Source organism: Microtus pennsylvanicus, chromosome 3 (assembly GCF_037038515.1).
Source record: "Microtus pennsylvanicus isolate mMicPen1 chromosome 3, mMicPen1.hap1, whole genome shotgun sequence".
Lineage (NCBI taxonomy): Eukaryota > Metazoa > Chordata > Mammalia > Rodentia > Cricetidae > Microtus > Microtus pennsylvanicus.
The window spans coordinates 133,614,137-133,636,877 of record NC_134581.1 but is presented as its reverse complement, the minus strand read 5'-3'; the positions used below and the strand labels follow the sequence as shown (position 1 = coordinate 133,636,877).

At 41.5% G+C, this 22,741-nt stretch overlaps 1 protein-coding gene across 6 annotated transcripts in view; it reads left to right on the top strand.

Moving 5' to 3' along the window:
• The window catches only part of Fktn (fukutin), a 44,535-nt gene extending 21,899 nt beyond the window's left edge, over positions 1–22,636 (top strand). For all 6 annotated transcript variants that reach the window (XM_075967199.1, XM_075967203.1, XM_075967201.1 and 3 more), the window contains 4 exons: positions 2,106–2,235; positions 4,515–4,648; positions 6,012–6,139; positions 17,860–22,636. In XM_075967199.1, coding sequence (XP_075823314.1) covers positions 2,106–2,235; positions 4,515–4,648; positions 6,012–6,139; positions 17,860–18,073 — 606 coding nt within the window. In that variant the 3' untranslated portion in view covers positions 18,074–22,636. The remainder of the gene's footprint in view (positions 1–2,105; positions 2,236–4,514; positions 4,649–6,011; positions 6,140–17,859) is intronic.
• The last annotated feature ends 105 nt before the right edge of the window (positions 22,637–22,741 follow it).

Below are 22,741 nucleotides of genomic sequence, written 5' to 3'. Positions count from 1 at the left end.
AAAAAAGCAGTCACACGATCCTTTGGGATACTGTTGGAATTAGTCGTTTCTTCATTTAGCCGCTCAACAGTATTTGTTGCTTGCCTACTGTGTACAGGCTGGGGGAGGCATTCCAAAGCTATAGATTCAAGGAGGGAGAATGCAGTGCCTGCTCTCACAAGTTTACAGCCTCACTCAGGAAACTGAAGCACAACCAGCAGTTACAACTAAATACAAGAATTAAAAAGTGCTAGAGAGATAGCCCCGTAGTTCAGAGCACTGGCTGCTCTTCCAGAGGACCTAGGTTTGATTCCCTGCACCTACATGGCAGTTCACAACCGTCTATAACTCTATTATGATATCTGATGTCCTCTTCTTCCCTTCATGGCCACCAGGCATGTGCACGGTGCATCGTGCACAGACATGCATGCAGGCAAAATACCCATATACATAAAACAGTAGAAAAATTTAAAGACTTTAAAAATCTATGTAGGTGGTAACCATTGTAAGTTCCTGGAGGAGCTGTTTTGCTTGGCTTTTTGTATTATAAATGTATAAATTAGCAAATGTTGAATGGAAACACTGGGAAAACAAACTCATCTGCCTTTTTAGGGAAACCAGGATATTTCTCAGAGGGTGGAGCTGAAACATGACTTTGTTAATCAGAGGCATACTGAAAAAAAAGGAACATATAAGGTCACATAATGTAGGAAGGCTGTAGCATGTTAGAGAAGTTTAATTTTATTACTATAACTGGGCATGTAGAAAGAGGCTAGTGATTAGGTCAGACCGGTAGCCAGAGACCCTGGTCTGCTAGGCCAAGTAGTTTCTGTTTTGTTCTATAGCGAAATATCACCGAGGAATTCATGATGTTTCTTCAGTTACAGAATAAAAGGTAGTAAAATCAGGAAAGTAAAATGACTAAGTAAAAGATAGCATTAGTATAAATCCTTACACTCTACAAAAGGGCTTTGATTCCGATCTGTGAAGTAGTTCTATGAAGCCTAGGTGTCACCTTTAAGTTACAAATGAGGACACTGACCACGGTGAACGTCGTTTCTTCCATCCTCTAGTTCGTTTGTCAGGTGTAGAGACGCTGCTCTAGACGCTGGGGTATTTTATACAGTACCCCAAACAGACGTCCCCTCCTCATAGAGCTTACCCGCTTGTGAAATAGCCTGCCCATCTAAAAGGAAATGGACCTCGAGCCCAACACAGATGGTCTGATTCAGAACGCATCTTCCTGCTTGATTACCCAGTCTCTAAAGACAAGTGCATGGCTGTGCATCTAAAACATCATTTCATCTGTTTTGCTTAGAGAATGTTTCTAGCTCTGTAATTAGCTCTTCCTTTCTCCCAACTGCCCAGTCCGCTCAGTTCTGATGGACAGAGGAAACTGCTAGCCGTTTCAGAAGTCTCAGCATTGGGGAACCCTAGCTCTTCATATTTCTTCCTTTAAACTGGCTTCTCCTAGAATCTATTTGAATTATTTTAATGTTTAACTAAGAAGTAACCAACTGTGAACTTTGATTTCAGGGCTTGTGGGGTATCTGCATGTGTGCCTGTGTGTAGATAAGTGGGCACATTTGTCTGTGAAGCCACAGGTTGGAACTGGGTGTCTTCCCACCTAGGTTCCCTGAACTCCTGCCCAAAATACTCCTCTCCATTTTCATGTCTTCTTCTGTCTTATAACCCACAGACGCTCATTAGTGCTTCCTACGGGCACATGGGTGGGGCCATCCACCAGTTTGAGCAAGTTAGCCGCAGCCCACAACTTCTTCACCGTAGTGTTTGAGACAGGCAGGGTCTCTCCCTGAACCTGGAACTGGTGGATTGGCTCGTCTGGCTGGCGAGGGAGCTCCAGATCTGTCTGTCTCTGAACTCTCCCACTCATGTAGCAACACCAACACCTCCAGCCTTTACATGGGTGTTGGGAATCCACATCCAGACTTCATGCTCACATAGCAAACACTTGACCTGCTGACCCACCCAAGCCCCCGAAATTTGGATTTTTTTTTTTGCAATAGAAAAAAGATAAGTGTTAATAGCCAAGTTTAATTCAGATATCAGGGAAATGTTTCTAGCAGTTTAGGAAGTGTTATAATAGATAACTGTTCAACTTGCAGCAGTACCTTGAGGATAACACTGTGGATGCTATGGCCTTTCGGAAGAGGGCGAAGGAGTTGCTGCAACTAGCAGCCAAAACGTTGAAGGAATTGGGAGTGCCCTTCTGGCTGAGCAGTGGAACCTGTCTAGGTAAAAATACTTTGACGTTGTATCTCTATCTCATCCTTTTGGCTTTAGGAGTGAATGTTTGAAGTGATCAAGCATCAGTAATATTGGAACTATAATATTTATAAGCAGAATAAATATTAATGTATGAAGCAAAGATGTGTTGACTCCTTTAAAGAAAGTAATTGATGAAATACAAAATAAAATTTAAGACTTATTTATGTTTTTTTGTATTTACATGTACTCATTTGCATGCCAGAAGAAGGTCCCATTATAGATGGTTGTGAGCCACCATGTGGGTACTAGGAATTGAACTCAGGACCTCTGGAAGAGCAGTCAGTGCTCTTAACCTCTGAGCCATCTCTCCAGCCCTATAAAATAGAATTGTAAGGCCACTTGTATTTACTAAAAGTTATAATAATGTGTACAAATTTACATCAGACATGTAGATTATATTTGGCTTTCAGGTAATCTTTCAATTAGCATTTTACTATTATTGTCTCAGAGATTATGACTGCTTTAAATTAAATATTGCAGGAAACATTTCCAGTGAGCGGAAGATTGACAGGCTTGCTTAAGGTCCATAAGTTTTCCATGTCATTGAGAGTGGCTCTAGTTAGGCATCACTGTTTACCCGAGAGAGGAAAAGACACTTTTTGTAGTTTGAAGCAGCCAGCTCTTAGGATCTGAACAAGGTTTCTGGATGCACCATTCATTACATCAGCTTCTTGGACTTTAGAATTACTTAGATCCTTAAGATTGTTATTTTTTTCTGTTCCTTCTCAATTATTATTGTAGTTGATTATAATTGTATCTGTGGTTTTTTTTCTTTTTTGGTTGTGACTGTATTTGTACAAAAGTTAATTCCAGTTAGTAAAACTTTTAAAAAGTTACTGTAGAATTTATTTTCCAGTTGAGGATACTTTAGACTGAGAGGAAACGCTTTCAGTAAGTATGCGTGTGCAAAGGGTGCAGCCTGGGACTCGTGGCTGTCCTGTACACTGGGCTGTGTGAAGATTAGGTGCTTAGACTTGGTGAGGCGGAGGAAGAGGCAGGAGGGAGGCTCACAAATTCAAGGTCATAGCAGCCTAGCTGATTCAAAGCCTGACTGGGAACCGTGACGCCCTGTCTCAACCACCAAACAGTAAAAGCATGAAAGAATACATGGTAATCAATCACTTGTGAATGCTTATTGGCTTTTAAACTGTTTTTTAGGAGCATGTTTGTTTTTATGGTCAGTAACCAAAACTGTGTAGTCATTTGTCGTGATTTGAGTTCTTAACCTCATGCTTTATTTCATTTACAAAACAAGAAAGTTATATTTGATACTGTGTAGTAACTGATATTTAAAGACCCCTTTATTTTTAGGTTTTGGTGGGGTTTTTTAATTTTTTTTTAATTTTTTTGTTTTTTGTATTTTAAGCAAGGTCTTACTATTTAGCCCTGGCTTGTCTAGAGCTCTTTATGTAGCTCAGGCTGGCCTTGAGCTTACAGAGATCTGCCTGTCTCTGCCTCCTAAGTGTTGAGTTGAGAGCTGCAACACCCAGCAGACCCTTCATTTTTATAATAGCGGTGCCTACTGGGATAACTGTAGACACATATTTTCAAACTCATTGGAATGGGAAGATTAGAAGCTAGTTGGGAAGACTTGGGAGTTACTAGTGATGTTCGGGAGTCAGCTTTCTTAGAACACTGTCGGGGCACCTAAGCAGGATGTCGACACACAGGAAGCACTGAGAAACAGCGTTGGGTGTGCACTGAATATCACACCTTAACCATATTGTTTATGTGCCCGGTCAGTTAGGAGCTGTGGGAGCTCTTAAGTGCTATAGATTATGGACTCAGGAAAGTATATTAACAGAATTAAATGTTCTTAGCGCATCTTTAAGCAGTCTCGATCATTAAACATTAATGATTAAACACTGAACAGCAATTGTTTAAGTGGATGGCTTAATTAACATATTATTAAAGCTAATGATCTATTCGGAAATTATTTTGTATCCTGAAAACGTGTTTTTTATTTGTTTTTTTTTTTTTAATGCGGGATCTCACTGTGTATCTCTGGCTCTTCTGAAATTCACTGTGTACTAAAGGTGTCAGCCACTATGTCTGACTTCATCAAAACTGTTGAGGAAGCTGAGCACTCAAACAGGGGTGGGAGGTTGTGGGGGAGGGAATTGACTCTTCAAGGTAACTACTATAACCAAGTTCTTTAGTATAGCCATTACTATAAAGTTAGTTCATGGTGATAGCCAATTTTCCAAATATAATCTAAACATTTTTATCCCCTCTCCCCCTTTTAGGATGGTATCGGCAGTGCAGTATTATCCCTTATAGCAAAGATGTCGACCTAGGAATTTTCATACAAGATTACAAACCTGATATTATTTTGGCATTTCAGAATGCGGGACTTCCACTCAAACACAAGTTTGGGAAGGTTGGTGACAATCCACTTAGTTTCATTAATACTGTGTCTTAGTTGTAAAGTTTACCTTAGCTTATATGTAATTCAAGGTGTATGGCAAACAATTTTATGACCCAGCAGCACTTCCCAGGATGGGCTGGGGAAGCTTGTCATCCCTTAACATTTCTGTACTACTAAGTAAAAGTTCAGAAACATGGCCTTTTATTAATAATGATGAAAAGAGAATCTGTTTTTTTTTGTTTGTTTGTTTGTTTGGTTGGTTGGTTTGGTTTGGTTGTTTTTGTTTGTTTGTTTTTATCCCTCCCCCTTGAGGCAGGATTGGGCTGACCTTGAATTTACAGAGCTCTTTCCCCCTCTTCCCTGGAGTGTTAGGATTATAGGCTCCTGCCACCACCGCCTGGCAGACTTGGGTTCTTAGTATTGCCATTCTGTTATGCCATAGTATGGTATAAAATTAATATAAAGATAGAATCCCACCTACTCTATTTGAAGTTACACTTTTTCCGAGTCATCTAATTAAATGCTCACTTCGGATTAGATGTCATACTAATCGTGAGCACAGGTGTCCCGTTGATCGCTAAGGACAGAGATACGGAGCCACATGTAACAAGTGCTGGAGTTTCTTGTTTGGCTCCTGTATGCCGAGGTGAACAACTTCTCCGTCGCTGACGTGGGCGAGGGCACGGTGGCCGACATGAGCTCGACAGTTCGAGTGCCCTTCAGAAAGCGCGTGGTCCTTTGTGATAACCCTGCTCTTTGTTTGTCCCCAGGGAGGCAGCAACCTACAGAGCAAGTTAAAATCTTTTCCATTCCCAAAAAATTATTTTTCCCCATCAGAAGTAATCTTTCTAATTTATTTTTTTAAAAAAAGTAAGAGTTTTCTGATGCCGACGCAGTAGCTTCCGGCCTTGGCAGATCCTCGCCGCTGCTGGCCGCTGTCTGGCACCATGCTTTGCAGTGGGACACACAGACGGGTGCATTAGCCTTCGTCCCCTTGAGGGTCACAAAAGTGACTATGCGGTGCTGTTGAAGACACATGCACCAGTCCGATGTGAACTTTACTTTTACGCTAAGTTTCCTTTCGTTTCCTCATATAGTTAGAAGGGGGCTCTGGAATATGGTGCTTCACTATCCCCCGCAGAGGGACAGTGTTAGCTACCATGAGGCGTTTACTCATGTGTTGTCATCAGTTTAAGAAACATGATTTTATATGCGCTTAAGAAAAGCTACTGTAGTATCCCACTTTCACAGGGATTTAGGTTTAAAAAGCACACATCCTAAAATTAATACTCACTATATAAAACATTTTTCCTTATTAAATATGAAGATGAATTTTTGCTGTTTCAGGCTGTGAAGGTTTTCCTTTTCCCTACAGGTGGAAGACAGCTTGGAGCTCTCCTTTCAGGGACAGGATGATGTAAAGCTTGACATTTTTTTCTTCTATGAAGAGACTGACCATATGTGGAACGGAGGCACTCAGGCCAAAACAGGAAAAAAGTTTAAGTATGAATCAGATAAGTACTTACTAACCGGGGCGATGGGAGCAGTTTCAGAAAGGAGAAAGTCCCCCAAGGTTCCACCAGCAGCTAACATGCTCTCATCTTACCTGGAACCCAGCTGTCCTGGGAGGTTCTCAGGAGCCAGCTGGCTTGAGAGAAGGGAGTCTCACCAAGGCTGTCAATCAAAGGCGTGATCAAGGCCCTGAGTTACCACAGCAATCTAACAATGCTGTTTCTCTTGGGTTCCTGAGTCTTCTTCTGAAGAGTAAAAAGTAAATTTGTTCTGGAGGTTTGGAAGTAATCCAAACCTTCTGGAAGTTATAAACTATCCCGTAGTTGACTCTGATCCTAGAACGTACTCTTGAAACTTTTGTTAATTATAAAAACAACTTAGCTTTATGACAACACACTCTACTGAGTAAAATCTGAATACAAGATGCGTAGAAATAACAATTCAGACAGAGAGAAATAGGCCAGTAAGGTAGCTTAGCAGGTAAGACACTTGCTGCCAAGCCTAACAACTTGAGTTGGCTCATTGGGGACCTCCACGGTGGAAGGAGAGACTGACTCGCAGGAATGGCCCTCTGAGCTGCACAGATGCAGCCTGCTGTACCCTACCCACCTACACGTGTGCATACAGAAACAAATTGGAAGTAGTATAAGATCTTAAATATGCCTAGAAATAAGTAAATCAGTGAGTCTATGTGTGTCTTAGTTTGGGTTGCTGTTGAGATGGTGAAGAACCATGACAAAAACACAAGCTGGGGAGGAAAGGGTTTATTGGCTTCCGCCTCCACATTCTAGTCCATCATTGAAGGACTGGAACTTAAGAAGGACAGGAACCTGGAGGCGGGAGCTGATGCAGAGGCTGTAGAGGGTTTATAGAGGGTGCTCCTTACTGGCTTCTTACTCAGCTCGCTTTTTCCTTTATTCTCTCATACGTTACATTCCTACTGCAGTTTTCCCCTCCCTCCCCCACCTGTCCTTTCCTCCAAGCCCACCCACATTCCATCTCCCCTCAGAACAGAGTAGGCCTCCCAGGGGCATCAACCAAACAGGACATAACACACTACAGTAAGACCAGGCACATACCATCACATCAAAGCCAAGCAAGGCTGACCCAGTAGGAAGAAAAGGGTCCCACAATCAGGCAAAGAAGTCAGAGCTAACCCCATTCTTCCTTTTAGGAATACCACAGGAATACCAAGCTACTTGGCCATGACATATATGCAGAAGGCCCAGGTCAGGCCCCTCCAGGATCCCTGATCTCTGCAAGCCCCCCGGGAGTCCTGGTCAGTTGACTCTGTGCTCTGGTCTCTTTGATGAAGGTTCTGCTAGGCTTCAGTTCCAGAACACTCTGTAGTCAGGACAAACTGTAGGTTGAAGGTTTTGTGACTGGATTGGTGTCCCAATCCTTCTATTTGAGGCCTTTCCTGGTTACAGAAGATGACTGGACTGGCTCAGGCTCTGTGTTCCCATTACTAGGGGTCTCTCTTTGGTAGAGTTACTCTTGTAGATTCTTTGAAGTTTCCATTCTACTGTCTCTACCTTGCCCCCAACATGCCCCCAATTGCAGTCATTTCTCTTAAGTATCCCACCCCCCCTCAACACACACACCTAATTCCTCCTCTTGCCAACCCCACCAACCCCAGTCCTCTTGTAAAATCTATTCTATTTTCCCTTCCCAGGGAGATTCTTCTGTCCTCTGTCTCACCCCCCCCCCCCCCCAGGCCCTTCTTGTTACTTGGCCTCTCTGGGTCTGTGGACCATAGCGTGATTGTCTTTTGCTTTACAGCTAACATCTTATAAATGAGTGCACACCATGTTTGTCTTTTTAGGCCTGGGTTACTTCATTCAGGATGATTTTTTTTTTCTAGTTCCATCCATTTGCCTGCAAATTTCTGGATGTCATTGTTTTTAACAGCCGAATAGCTCTCCGTTGTGTAGATGTACCTCACTTTCTTTATCCATTCTTTGACTGAGGGACATCTAAGTTATTTCCAGTATCTGGCTATTATGAATAAAGTTATTATGAACACAGTTGAGCAAGTGTCCTTGTGATAGGATGGAGTGGCCTTTGGGATATGCCCAGGAGTGGTATAGCTAGATCTTGAAATAGATTGATTCCCAATTTTCTGAGAAACCGCCATAGTGATTTCCAAAGTAGCTGTACATGTTTGCCCTCCCATCAGCAATGGAGGAGTGTTCCTTGCTCCACATCCTCTCCAGCATAAGCTGTTACTTATGTTTTTGATCTTGGCCGTTCTGACAGGTGTTAGATGGACTCTCAGAATAGTTTCGATTTGTGTGTCCCTGATGACTAAGGTTGTTTAACTTTTCTTTAGCTGTTTCTGTCATTTGAAATTCCTCTGTTAAGAATTCTCTGTTTAGATCTCTACCCTACTTTTTATTTGGATTATTTGATTTGTTTCTTGAGTTCTTTATAGATTTTGGATACTTCTCCTCTGTCAGATGTGGAGTTGGTGAAAACCTTTTCCCATTCTGTGGGCTTCCATTTTGTCCTATTGATGGTGTCCTTTGCCTTACAGAAGCTTCTCAATATCAAGAGGCCCCATTTATTAATTATTGATCTTGGTATCTACACTATTGACGTTCTGTTCAGGAAGTTGTCCCCTGTGCCAGTGCATTCAAGGCTATTCCCCACTCTTTCTTCTATCAGGTTTAGTGTATCCACACAAAAATTCACAAAGAGATCATAGACCAATATCCCTCATGAACACTGATGCAGAAATACTCAATAGAAAACTCACAGACAGAATCCAGGATTATATCAAAAAGAATATCTACCATAATCAAGTAGGTTTCGTTCCAGAGATACAAGAAAGGTTCAACATATGAAAATTTGTCAATGTAATCAATCATATAAGCAATCTGAAAGGAAGAAAAAACAACACATGATCATCTCATTAGATGCTGAAAAACCCTTTGACAAATCCAATACCACTTCACGTTAAAGTACTGGAAAAATCAGGGATACAAGGTGTAGTAATATGGGCGCAGCGGTGGGGCTGCGTCCCCCAACACCCCAGCCGCCGGCTCGGCTAGCTTATGCCCCGAAATAATTACACAGACACTGTATTCATTTAAACACTGCTCTGGCCCATTCCTATCTAGCCTTTTCTAGGCTAATTCTCACATATTAATTTAGCCCATTTCTAATCATCTGTGTAGCGCCCCTAGGTGCGCTTACCGGGAAGATTCTAGCCTAAGTCCATCCTGGGTCGGAGCTTCATCACGTGCGTCTGCCTGGGAGCTGGGCATGGCGTCTCTCTTGCGTCTGCTCCGGAGAGGAGAGCTGTGGAGTCTGACCTCACTTCCTCTTCCTCCCAGCGTTCTGTTCTGTTTACTCCACCCACCTAAGGGTAGGCCTATCCAATGGGCCTAGCAGTTTCTTTATTGCTTAGCCAATGAAATCAACAGATTGATATATGACACTCCCACATCAACAAGGGACATACCTAAGCATAATAAAGGCAGTTTACAGTCAGTCGACTTTCTTTCAGAACACAGGACCTCCTGCCCAGGGATGGCCCCACCTACAATGGACCTGGCCCTCCCCCATAATCACTAATTAAGAAAATGCCCTACAGCCGGGCGGTGGTGGCAGAGGCAGGTGGATCGCCGTCAGTTTGAGGCCAGCCTGGTCTACAAGAACTAGTTCCAGGACAAGGCCAAAGCTACAGAGAAACCCTATCTCAAAAAACAAAAGAGAAAGAGAGAGAAAGAGAGAGAGAATGAGAGAATGCTCTATAGGTTTACCTATAACCTGATCTTGTGGAGGAACTTTCTTAATTGAGGTTCCCTGCTCTCAGATGACTTAGGCTTGTGTCAAGTTGACATAAGACTATCCAGCACAGTAAGTAACAGTTGCTGTTGAAAATGTTTATAGCTTATTTATTTGAAATATGATAGAAATTCCAAAATTAATGTATAATGAGTTTTTTCCTTGTAAGATAGCATGTCATAGAAATTAAGATCATACAGACCCAGAAACACAAGTATCACATGTACTCACTCAGAAGTGGCCTTCAGACATAAAGAAAACCAGCCTACAGATCACAATCTCAGAGAACCTAGACAGCAATGAGGACCCTAAGAGAGATGGATCTCATCTACATGGGAAGTAGAAAAAGACAAGATCTCCTGAGTAAATGGGAGCATGGGGATCATGGAAGAAGGTAGAAGGGGAGAGGAAAGGAAGGGAGGGGAGCAGAGAAAAAGTATATAGCGCAATAAAAACAATTTTAAAAAAAGATCAAAATAAGCCAAAATGAAAATAATATGCCTTTAGAATATTCTTTATAAAAAGCACATGAATTTAGAAAACAAAGTAGATGGGTACTTAATGGACAAAGGAAACAGGAAGAAGTCTAAGGAAGGTGTGGAGCCTAAATATGTTTTCCTGATTCAGTTGATTTCTGTTCTAAAATTCTTAGCAATCCCCAGTTTGTTTCAGATAAATGGTGGTATCACACACACACAAAAAAAAAAGAAAAGAAAAGAAAAAAAATAAGATCCTAGAGCCAGCTTTTAAATCGCACTTGTACATGTTACAAGTGCTGCCTGCCTGCAGCAATTTTTAGTTAAGTTCTCTACAGAGTTTCTCCACTTGAGAGTGGAAATACTGTTAGACCTTGTCATGCAGCCTTGTTCTAAGGACTAAAGATAGTATTGTATGAAAAGGATTTTAAGGGTGTCAAGATGTCCAGAACGCTATTAAGCTGGTGTTAGTACCAGCACAGTAATAGTGAGAAAAAGTGATCCTTTTCATCGTCTTGTGAGGAATTCAGATTAGGTGCCGTCCTTAGCTCGGTATGAAGTCGCTACATCTGTTTTTCGGGAAGTCATGTCAGAGTGCCAGTCTTTTGTCTGGGGTCTCCTGTCAAGGGTGAATGTTTCTTCTCCTTGGTGTGATCTGAGAACAGTCCTCAGAGGTGTTCATCTCAGCAGCGCATTCTGCGTAGAGACCATGCGTTCCCTCCCGCTGCTCTTTAGAGTACAGTGTTGGGAGGTGTGAAGTTCTCTGCCTAGTGGAGAAGTGAGCAGTGAGGGAACTGTCTGGACAGATGGTGTGCGTCCCAGATTTTCTGTCGTGTTACTGTGACCTTAAAAGGCAGAGAAAAGAACAGGGGAAGGCTGTGCGGAGCCATTTCTTTGGAAGACTCCCCAGCCATATGTCATTGTCAGCACTACTTACTTTCAGGAAATACAGGCTTTATCACACTGCCATTTCTAAAGGGGAGGACCTGAAACTTAAAACTAGTGTGAGCGTTTTCAAATTTTATAATGCTGGTTTTTTGCTGTTGTTGTTTTTGTGGTTTTAAAACCTATAAGTTATTCATATCTAATTTATCTTATCATAACCAAGGAAAGCTATAGTTATAACTACATAGTCTTCAATTCCATCAAAGACCCCAGAAGGATATAATATCCTAAGTAAACAGGAAGTACATTATAAGCAACTTCCAAAGTTCTAGAATTGACAGAGACATCTTGCTGTCTGGACAGTCACCCCAAGTTCTTTTGTAACATTGGGGCATCTATCTTCAGCCTACGGGCCCATAGTGTCTGGCAGACTTTTCCATGAAGCAGGAGATTTGAAGATGTGTTCTACCTTGTACTGGCAGAGTTCATCAGTTGCTTTCTTCTGTGTCCTGCAGAATGTCTGGCATTTTCCTCTTTGAAGCAGGAACCCTGAAGGACCATACCATCTTTTGGAAAGTTAAAATAATAGTCACTTTTCTGTGGGTCCTGCATGTCTAGTTCACACAACATACCATTGAACAGTCCAGGAAAGAGCAGTTTTGCTCAAATGGCTAACCTTGTCACATTGAAGGCAAATTCCATAACAAATGTCTTCAATGCCCATCAACCTGTCTGAAGTAATTGGTGCTGCCAGAAGCAGATATATCTCACTTTCAAGAAAATTCTAAATTCGTAAAACATTTTAAATGTTTTAAATATTTAAATGGGGGCTGGAGAGATGGCTCAGCAGTTAAGAGCATTGCCTGCTCTTCCAAAGGTCCTGAGTTCAATTCCCAGCAATCACATGGTGGCTCACAACCATCTGTAATGAGGTCTGGTGCCCTCTTCTGGCCTGCAGGCATATATGCAGATAGAATATTGTATACATAATAAAATAAAAAATATTTTTTTTAAAAAAAGCTCTTTAGCCCCTTTTATTCCCTCCATTTTGGGAATTATCTCAGAGAGGTCTTGGGTATTTGTTTGACTCTGCTGTGGGCATTGAAGTAGAGATTTCTGGGGAGAAGAAGGTTTATTTCATCTTGACTTTTATGTTTGAGTTATTTTTAATATTTTCCTGTAAATATTTTGTAATATTTTACTTGTAGTGAAACGGATTACAATGCTATTTCCTATTTTAAAGCAGAATATATGGAAAGAAAATGTACAATTCTCAGATTAAAGTTCTTTCCCATGGGGGAAAATATTTAAATGTTTTAAATATTCTGTAGGTCTTTGAAGTGTTGAAGATCATTTATCTAACTGAAATATATCTCTATATATCTAGAAAGCTTAACTAACATGACTACAAGTTTAACTATTATAAATGACTACCTGTTAATCTACAATTTTGAATTATACATTACATTTTTAAATGAATTGTCTAAACATAATACCTTAAACAAGAACAGAAATACATATGACAAAATTGACCTTAAACTTGTATCAATAGATCAAGATCCATACCAATACAAAGTATTCATCTCTATATCATATCTCTCTTATTTAAAAAAAAAACAGATATACTGTGACCATTAGCGATTTATACCCAACCCCTTTTAAATGAAAACAAACATTTATAAACAATTATTTAGAGAATTAGGCCATAGTTTTTTTCAAACTGCTGCCTGCTTTATGTTGAGTGAAGTATTTTAGGGTTTACTGAGACCTTTTGGGGGGATCTTGTTCTATAAAGCCACATTAGTCTGGAAGGAATCCACAGGTTCCCATCCTCTGTGGAAATAAAAGCAGAATGTCTTTGCCAAAGTAACATATCCTTAGAGTCACATTTGGAAATCAAGATACCTTTAAAATATATATGTAGATTTGGCTTAATAGCCCTGAGAATCAAATGTCTCTGCAGTCAAAAAATTTAAAGAAAACATAATAATATGCATAATACAAACTCTCTGTGTATTTTTCATCTTTGTGTGGCTACTCCTTTAATCTACATCTGTCTGATATTACTTTTACTATCTCTTTAAAGACTTTGTTTTCTTTTTTCTATACTGTTTTTCCTCTCTGTCCCAAGCCTATATACATTTTTGGAACATATAGAGGTCTTTATGTCTCTCAATCTGTCCTATTGTGTGTCTGAAATCCTTTTCTGACAAGGAGCATTTTAAAATGGTAAGCAGTGTGGTTGCAGTAGCCCTAGAAGCTGGCTCCGCCTCTCTTGACCTTTCAGTATGGCCGATGTACATTTACCTTCAGCTCTACGACAGCTGGGTGGGAGCCCTGCTCATCACTTCAACTCTGGGAAACAGCATATGGCACATAAGACTTTTTTGTCTGAGTAAAAGCTAAATCCGCCATGCAGCATGCTGCGTGGTTTGGAAATGCCTCTGTGTATGGCCACAGGAATCTGTCATGTTTTCTTGCCTGTCACCTAGCAAACCCGATCCAACTGCTTGCCCAGGCAGGGGTGCTGAGTGGCAGGCATGCTCTCAGCTACTTTCCTCCTAACCCCGAACGGGCATACAAGCACCCAGACCCAAAATATGTGGCTGGCTAAGCTGGTTAGCAACAAATGTATGGGCGCCATTTTGTAGGTGGAGACCGCTCATTTGTTTCCCAGCTGCCCAGACCTGAATAATCACACAGAAACTGTATTAGTTACAACACTGTTTGGCCAATGACTGTGGCGTATTTCTAGCTAGATCTTACATCTTAAATTAACCCATTTCTATTATTTTGTATTTTACCACAAGGCTCGTGGTTTGTTACCTCTTGCTTCTTAGGCAGCTCCATGGTGTTTCTCTCTAACTCCACCTTCTCTCTCTCTCTCTCTCTCTCTCTCTCTCTCTCTCTCTCTCTCTCTCTCTCTCTCTCTCTCTCTCTGTGTGTGTGTGTGTGTGTTTGGATTTCCCACCTGGTTGTACTCTACTAGGACATTGGCCAGAACTGCTTTATTCAGTAGCCAATAAAAGCAACACATAAACAGAAGGACATCACTATAGGATATAAAGGAGTAAATGTAAATGTATAGCCTTGAAAAAAATACTCATAAAACTGGGGTTGGGAGAAATGCCTCGTGATTAAGAGCACTTGCTGCTCTTCTAGAGAAGGACATGAATTCCATTCCCGGAACCCGATTGGGTAGCTCACAACCACCTGTAGCTTCACCTTCAAGGGATCTGACCCCCTCTAGATTCTGTGAGCACCCCCCACATGCATATACATATACATAAAGATAATTTTTAATACTTGTATAACATAAGGATTCACATGAAGATAAGTATAAATGATCAATGAGATCGCCTGGGGAAAATAAAGGAAGCAAGTCAAAAGAAATTAATAAATAAAAAATATAAAAGATTAATTCCACGTGCTGATTTGTTTAAAACTTAATTTTATCTAGGCCAGCCCAGCCAGGGCTATATAAAGAAACCCTATCTTGAAAAACCAAAATAAATAAATAAATAAATTTAAAAATTTTAAAATTTATAGAACTATAGAAAAAGATCAACAAGAATGAACTCAGGAATCCCGACGGCCTATACCCAGTGAAGAAGCTGAACTAATACCAGAAAGCCTTTCTCTTCCCTTCCAGAAGTTACTAAGACCTACATGGTTTACAGAGAGCAAACTGTTCGTCATACCTTCACACTTAAGATGCCTGCAGGGGACAGAGCCTGTTTGTAGACCCAGTAAGAGAGCAGCCGAGTCACTCACTGCGTGAGACTCAGAATACCTGGACATGGAAGGAAGTGACACAGTGAACATGTTAAACATGCTAAAAGAATAGCTCCACAGCACATGGGCAGTGGTGTGATCCTTTATCCTAACGGATTGAAGTGAACACTTCCCAGGGCGCAAGGCCTCACGTTCCATCTCCAGCACTGCCACAAGGGGTGGGGGGGGGAGTGACGGCTGAATTGATGACTTAAATTCTCATAGTTAGCCAAAGATCTTTTAAGGAAATTTGAACTAAGGGGGATATGGGATTGCCTTGATTTGATGAAGGGAAGATAGTGGAAACCTAGCATGAGCGGCAGTGTTCAATGATGAGACTTGAGAAGCTTTTCCATTGCAATCAGAAAAGCAGCGTGTGTTGGCTGTTCTATTAAACACTATGTTAGCGTTTTGGCCCTGGAATAGCAGATAAATTGGTTAAGCCAATATTAGATGCTAATGGGATAAACTGTGTTTTGAGAGAAATTCGGGGGTGGGGCTAGGGAGTTTGGCTGTGCTCTTGCGGCTGCAGTGTCAGCTGTAGGTGGCTTCTGTGTCGCTTAGCCTCTTTAATTAGCACCAGTAAACACTGCTCTAGAGTGCCGGGGACCCTTCCTTCTCATTTAGCAATTATTTTCAAAGATTGGGCAATTGAGCTGATCAACTTGTTCTAACCACCCCAAAGTGGCTCTATTTGTTTTAAAATTTTTGGAAGAAAATAAAAATATTCTACTCTAGCTCCTCTTCAATCTAGCCACTGTTCTAACTGCTGCTTTCGGCAACAGTGGAATGAAGGGAAGTGGTTCAAGTTAGGAGACAGATGGGAGAAGTTTTTGCAATAGTAAGAACTCTTACATTTGTATCCTGATTTAGGGTGCCTTAGTCTAAATTTAAATCTGTTCGAATTTTGAATCTCCCCCTAAGGCTTTAAAGTACAGACTGCTCTGTGCCAGATTTCATCATAGCTTTTAAATCCAAGGTAACACTGAGAGATTTAGTATCGGTCATTATTTACTGGTTACCCAGGCAAAGTCCACACATGCGCTGTTCTGTGTGACTTTCTGCCCCCTTCCTCTCCATGGTCTGAATTTACAATGACCACATTTTATGGATTGTTTACCTTTCCTATTCTGCTGGGAAGCCAAGGCACTCTTTTGCTGAATGCACTGAAAATGAGTAGAGAAATGAAAACCACAGCCCAGGGATTTGGTTAGGAACAAAGGTTAGCATTAGAGCTGAATTGTTGGTTTTCACGTTGTTTCTATACTTTAAGTGTTTTGGGCTTGCTCTTAGGTTCTTCTTCACTGTCCCACGCTCTGCTTTTGTAACTGTAGTATTCTGCTGCGTGTGTCCTCAAGCTGTTGCTCTTCTCTCGGCTCTTAGATGAGACTAAAGACTGATATTTAAGGGCGAAGCTTCCTGGTGGCTGTTACTAGGTAGATCGTGTCTGTCTCAATTCGGGTTCATTGTGTCAACCTGATAGTGTGGGGCAGGTGGACATTCTGCTGACCAGCAAGCGGTTGTGGGGGTGGAGGCTGAAGATGGATAGCTCTGTCTCCTGACAAAATAAGTCATTCCGTGGGTATGAGTGTGCACGGGGAAACTGGGCCCAGCAGGTGGTGGCTCTAAGCAGGATCTGATTTCTTTCTCGGCAATGAGATTTGCTATGGCTATCTTTTCATAGATGCCAGCTGGCACTGCCCGCTAACTGCCAGTACCTACTGGGCTTTGTAGTGGACTTGTTGCTTTCTTTAGAATGTATTCAGACACACTTTTATGTATGGCTTTGTGTTTGCTTCATGGTGAAACAAGGTATTCAAAAGTAGAATCCAGTCTTGGGGTTCACCTGGTGGTAAAACCTGATAACCAAATGCAGTCAGATCCCTTTTCTCCAGTTCTTTACTCTCTTTAATTCTCTGCTATATTAAACTTTTGATCCTCATTATTGCCATTTCAGGTTTGATTACTGAAAGTTCTTTCTGAGTTATAAAGAAAAAAAGTTTCTCATTGAGAATCCAGCCCAGAATATAGAGCTATGTAACTAGAAACAGGCCACTGCTTTTAACTTTCCTTTCTAATATGTCATATATAATTTACTTAATCCAAAAGATCTATTTAAATATTTTGTTTTTTGAGACAGTGTCTTATGTAGACCAGGCTGCCCTGGAACTCACTAAATGACTGAAGCTGGACTTGAACTCCTGATCTTTGTTCCTTCCCCTCCCAAGAGGTTTAGACATGTTCTTTAGAATTTAAGAGGAAAGAGGGGTAGAAAGTACAGTTTTATTGTGTCTAGAGCAGAGGAAAAACCTAGGGGATGCTGTTGGGATCAGTCCTCGTCCCTTGGAACACCAGATTGTATGAGAGAAGAAAACGACCGCTTACTCCCATTCTGTAGAAATGTTGTGACCCCTCTTTCCCAAGGTTTCCTTAAAAAGTCCCAGGTCTGACTTCGATTTGCCTAATTTTCGTGTATTCTCATCTCTGAAGCTATCACCGTAACTTACTAACCAGGCCTGGGTTCTGTTTAGGTTGGTTTGTATTTTTTCTCATCTTTGGAGCTTATGGATGGGATTAGCTCCCCTTCAGATGGATGCAGAACTGAAGAGGAAGATCAGGGTGTAAATCCCGAAAGAAGAAAGGAGTGCTAAGAAGATAGAAAATAAATGCCAACTCTCTCCCCAAATCTGCTTAATAGGAAAGGGCTGACCCTCTGCCAAGAAGGCATGCACAGCAGTTGGTTACTTGGCCTAATGCTCCCTGCTTGCCCTTGTTTTGCCGCAGGTACCTGTTTCCCAAGTTCACACTGTGTTGGACAGAATTTGCAGACATGAAAGTCCACGTGCCCTGTGAAACAGTTGACTACATTGAAGCCAACTATGGTAAGACCTGGAAGATTCCTGTGAAGACATGGGACTGGAAGAGCTCACCCCCAAATGTTCAGCCCAATGGGATCTGGCCTATTTCTGAGTGGGACGAGGTTATCCAGTTGTACTGAGAATACAAAGTCAAGGAGGCACATTTCCCAACAAGAAGATGGGCAGCTGTTCAAAGCACCCCTGTCTTTTTGCTGCATATGAGAGCCAAAGAAGACAAGTGGACCATCTAATCAGCGGTCGTTCTACAATTTCTGAGGAGTTTCTACACCAGGTGAAATACTAGGTTTTGGTGGATAGGGAGAGATGAACAAGCAAATGCTCCCTCTCTCCTGTCATGTTGGTAAGCAGTCCAGTCTTCTTTTAAGGGAATGTCCCCCACCCTCTGAAGAGCTGGTGTACGTTACAATGTATTCCAAAATGATTCCTAAAATGTTGAGTGATGTTTATGCTGGGAAGTGAGCTCATCATTCAAAGCTAAGGAGGAGTACATTAGTTAGGAATCATTCATTCCTGACTGTCCTCTGGATTTAAGCTGCTGCGTTCATGCCACTTTTGAGATTGTGGAATGTGAGTTAGTACTTCATGAGTCATCAGACTTTATGTTGCATAGAGAAAGATAGTGGCAGACTCATCTTACAAGCATTTCTATCGCAGTTGGCTTAAAACACAGGGCGATTTATAAAGGAAGATGAGAGTCAATTTCAAGCCTTGTCAGGATGCATAGCTTCATGTGTGAAGTGAGAAGTTGACGCCTACGTGAGGTTTATGTTTCCGACATCATAGGAACATCTTCTCTGACCTGCAGTAGCACGTGCTGATGAGTCTCTCAGTCATGCCGTCTGAAAGCTGTGATTTCCCAAGGCTTACTTTCCTTATTTCAGTCCCAATTATTCTTAGATTTAAAAAATAGGAGTAATTCATGGATATTTTTTATTTTCTGAACTTGGAACTCTTCTACCCTTTATTTTAATGTTGACACTAAATACTAATAGATACACCTCTGAGGTTTCTAAATAGACCCTTTATTTATTTATCAACAGTAGCTCTGTTTCTTTAATATATAGCCTACACACTGATTTATTTAAAATAAAGATACGACTGTTGTTCTCTCCAATACTACTTCAGGTTTCCATAATGAAGGCTTAATGTAAACCTGGTAACTCTTCCTTGTTCCAGATCACTGCTTTTAAAGCCTTTGTCCATCCCTAGATTTTCCTTCTGATGAGTGTAATAGTACAAGGCTCAGACTTCCTTTTTTCCAAGTACTACACCTGCTGGACCCTTGACCTCCTTCTTCTTCACAAAATACACTCGTGAGTAGGCTGGGTTAGCTGCACCCTTCTCTTTACCTGTCCTTAAGCCATGTGCTCTAAGTGAGATATGCAGAGGAGTCTGGTGCAGTAAATGCTGCCTGGGAGAGGAGGTTCTCTACTCTCTGCTTAGGGATGCTTCCCATGGCAGCCTGACAGATTTCCCTTTGAAACTATAGTTGCTAAAATGAAAACCAGAATATCTAAGGGAATGAGCTGGCAGAATTTAAAAACAAAAAAAAAAAAACTTGAGAAGTCACTTGAAGCCACCCACTTCCAAATTTCAAAATCAAGGTGAAAGCTCTTTGGTAGACAAGAAGCAACAGTCTGTGAGGCTGCATCCTCCATGCAGGGAACTGAGTCTCATCATAACCATCATAATCAGATGTTCAGAGACCTTTGTAATTATTAACCAACGTGCCCCCAAATTACAGGTCATAAACAGTTCTTTCCTACAAAATAAGTCCACATTCTGTGTACCCACGATTTAGGTAGCCAACCCTAATTTCATTTTTTTGTGTACCAGAGATACAGCATATGATAATAGTGTTCTTGAGAAACCCCTTATCTGAGCCCACTGGGTTGTACTCAGTATCCAGAAGCAAGTGCGCTCACATTGTGTTTCTTGAGAGCCCTCATCTCCTGCCAGGGGAGCCGACCTACTCCTGCTCAAATTGCTTTGTTTGTATCCATCTTTGGAGTTCAAGGTTGGGAAGTGTCCAGAGTACAAGCTATCAGAGGTTTCATATATTCTTTCCTACACAGAGGACAGCTAAACATCTTGTCTTCCCTCTGATTGTCTTTAGTGTTGGGGTTCCTTTCTACCTTGGAGAAAATGAAAGCCTTTCCCAGAATTTGAAGGCGAGGCCTGCTTTGGAAAATGGTCCCATGATTCAGTCACAGTGAAGCCTGTGCTTCTTAACCTTTGAACTCTGCTGAGTGTCCAGAGACCTTGGGTTAGGTGTGCTCACCCCCTGTACCTTCTCAGATCACTTTTCATTCCTCCCTGAATATGCCAACTGTCCTTTTATATGACTACTTTCTGGTCTGATTGCCTGGTTTACTTGAAGATATCTCTTCTGTTAACTTGTTGGTAGTAATATAACCAAGGATGTCTCCAGAGAGACCCTGAGAAGCAAACACTTCCTCAATTTGCAACAGCCAGCTACGTTTCCAAACATGGAGCACATGCCCTGCTCTTGGCTGCCTTATTGACATCTGGTCACCAAGATAAAACAATAGTAACCACAGCTGGCCGTCTAAGAATAGCTGAGCCGCTAGAGAACGGGCTTCTCAGATTCCCTGGCTAGCCTGCAGTGTGGCCACTGTGTACTTAGTGAAGCATTCTTTCTGGCCCTCATTTCTCAGCTGGTCGGTAATCCCAGGAAGGAGCGAGCTGAGCAGAACAGCTGAGGCCACAATGCAGCAAGCGTTCTGTGACTTCTGGTCTGCTGCTATCTGCAGACCTGAGATCAGTTCTCAGTGCGGCCTCGATGACACCTGACTCCAATGTCTCGGGGACGTGCCCCTTGGGGTGCTCCTGCCAGCCCCCACTGAAGGCCTCGGGTGACAAAAGACACCAAGGAGGAATGTTTCTTTCTTGTCCAGAATTCTTAAGCTACCTTCTTACCTTTATCTGGGGAAAAAAAAAGCCTTATCTACAAAAATTAGAACAGTTTATGTCTGAAGACATCAGCCTGTGTTTCCTGACTCTTGAAATGTTTTAAAGGGTACTCCAGTTCAGGGCTAGGGTTAAGTACTTATAAAATGTACCGTTTCCTACTTCCTGTTTCCTTGGTAATCATTTAAATTGTAGGTGAGGATGCACTACCTTCTCAGAAGGTTGCATGACAGAAGTTGCTTAGAAATAAAATTGGGGGTGGGGCACTGAGATGGCTTAGTGGGTAAAAGCCCTTGTCACCGAAGCTGACTTGAGCGTGATCCCCAGGACCCATCTAGTGCAAGGAGAGAACTGATTTCCACAAGTTGCCTGTGACCCCTGCGCGTAGGCTCCAGTGTGCTTGCATCTCCTCTCCAGCACACAGGCAAATGTAGTGAAACAGCCTATTGTGTCTGCGCAGTACAGCTCAGATTATGTCGTTTATGAACTGAGAGTCATTGCCGTATTACCTCCACCTGTAAACAGAGCTGCGTTTTCATTGAGCTGACCAAGCTGCTGTCTTCTTTTTTTGTTTTTAACAGTAGTATGTTAGTTTAGTATATTATTAATTGCTAGCAAATTATTGAATACACACATTCAATAGGGATGAAAATGTGCATAGTTTGCACATGTTAAACTCTTTTTTTTTTTACTTAATTTTTTTTTTTTTATCAAGCTGCTGTCTTCTGATAGTATCCGTGTACTACTGTTTTCTTTTAAGCCCGGCCAGTTTGCTCTCTGATTTGGTGCCTGATCTGCTATGGACTTGCTTTTCAGTATTCTAGTTTTGGGTGGCAAACATCACCGTATGTACAGATCTGCAGAACCAAAGCTTTGGAGTGCTTAGTTATTCTTTGCCTACCCTGGATGGAGATATGGATAGTGGAGACTTATTGCCCAGCGTGTGTGAAGCCAGGGTCAGTACAAATCACAAGAAATCTGAGCAGAAGGATTACCATATTCAAGACCAGCCTGGGCTACACTGTTAAGACCCTGTATTGAGGGAGGAAGAAGGAGAGAAGAGAGACAGAGACAGAGAAATGAGAATATGCTCATGTCAATCATCTGCCCACAGATTTATGTTTTTGTCTAAGCTAAGCAAGAAGCAGCAGCGTATGTCATGCTGTTTTAAGTTACTTCACATTAGAGCAAAACACTAATTATAGTTAATTGTAGGCAAACAGACCAATTCAGTGTTTAGTCCTTTTGTATACAACCAGTAGGCAAATATAAATTTTCTGAGAATTTTTGTTTCTGTCCCCTCAGAACACCTAGGCTAGAATTTGTCCCTATAATTCCTAGACCCAACCTAATAGAATTTTTCTGAGGGCCCACACAGCTATCCGAACTTCTTCTGAGTAGCTTTCACAGAAGGGAGTGTATAGGAAAGCTTTGTCACATAAAGTATCCTGCCATGCACTTTAAAGCTCTTCAACCTCTGACAATTTGTTCAAAGCATGAAAATTAGTTCATGAGTTTATTGAATGTGTAACTCTGTCAACATATGTATGACTATGAAATATGTATGTGAATTTTCTAGACCATCTCATGTTTTAAACATGGGATTTCAGTGTATGCATACCAGTTTCCTACTTGGTTCTTGTCTTCGGGTATAGTTCATGGTACTACTGAAAAGACTTTTAATATTATTACTCTGAGGATTTGTAATATGTGATCTACTTTGGGATGATTAATAAAATTTTTTAATCTCTTGTGTTTTTTTTGTGTTTGTTTTTGAAACTTGAGCTAGAAATTAAAGCCACTTGTTGTAAGGAGGCTGCTAGTTAGTTTCCAGCTGCTCAGCCCCAAAATAAGCA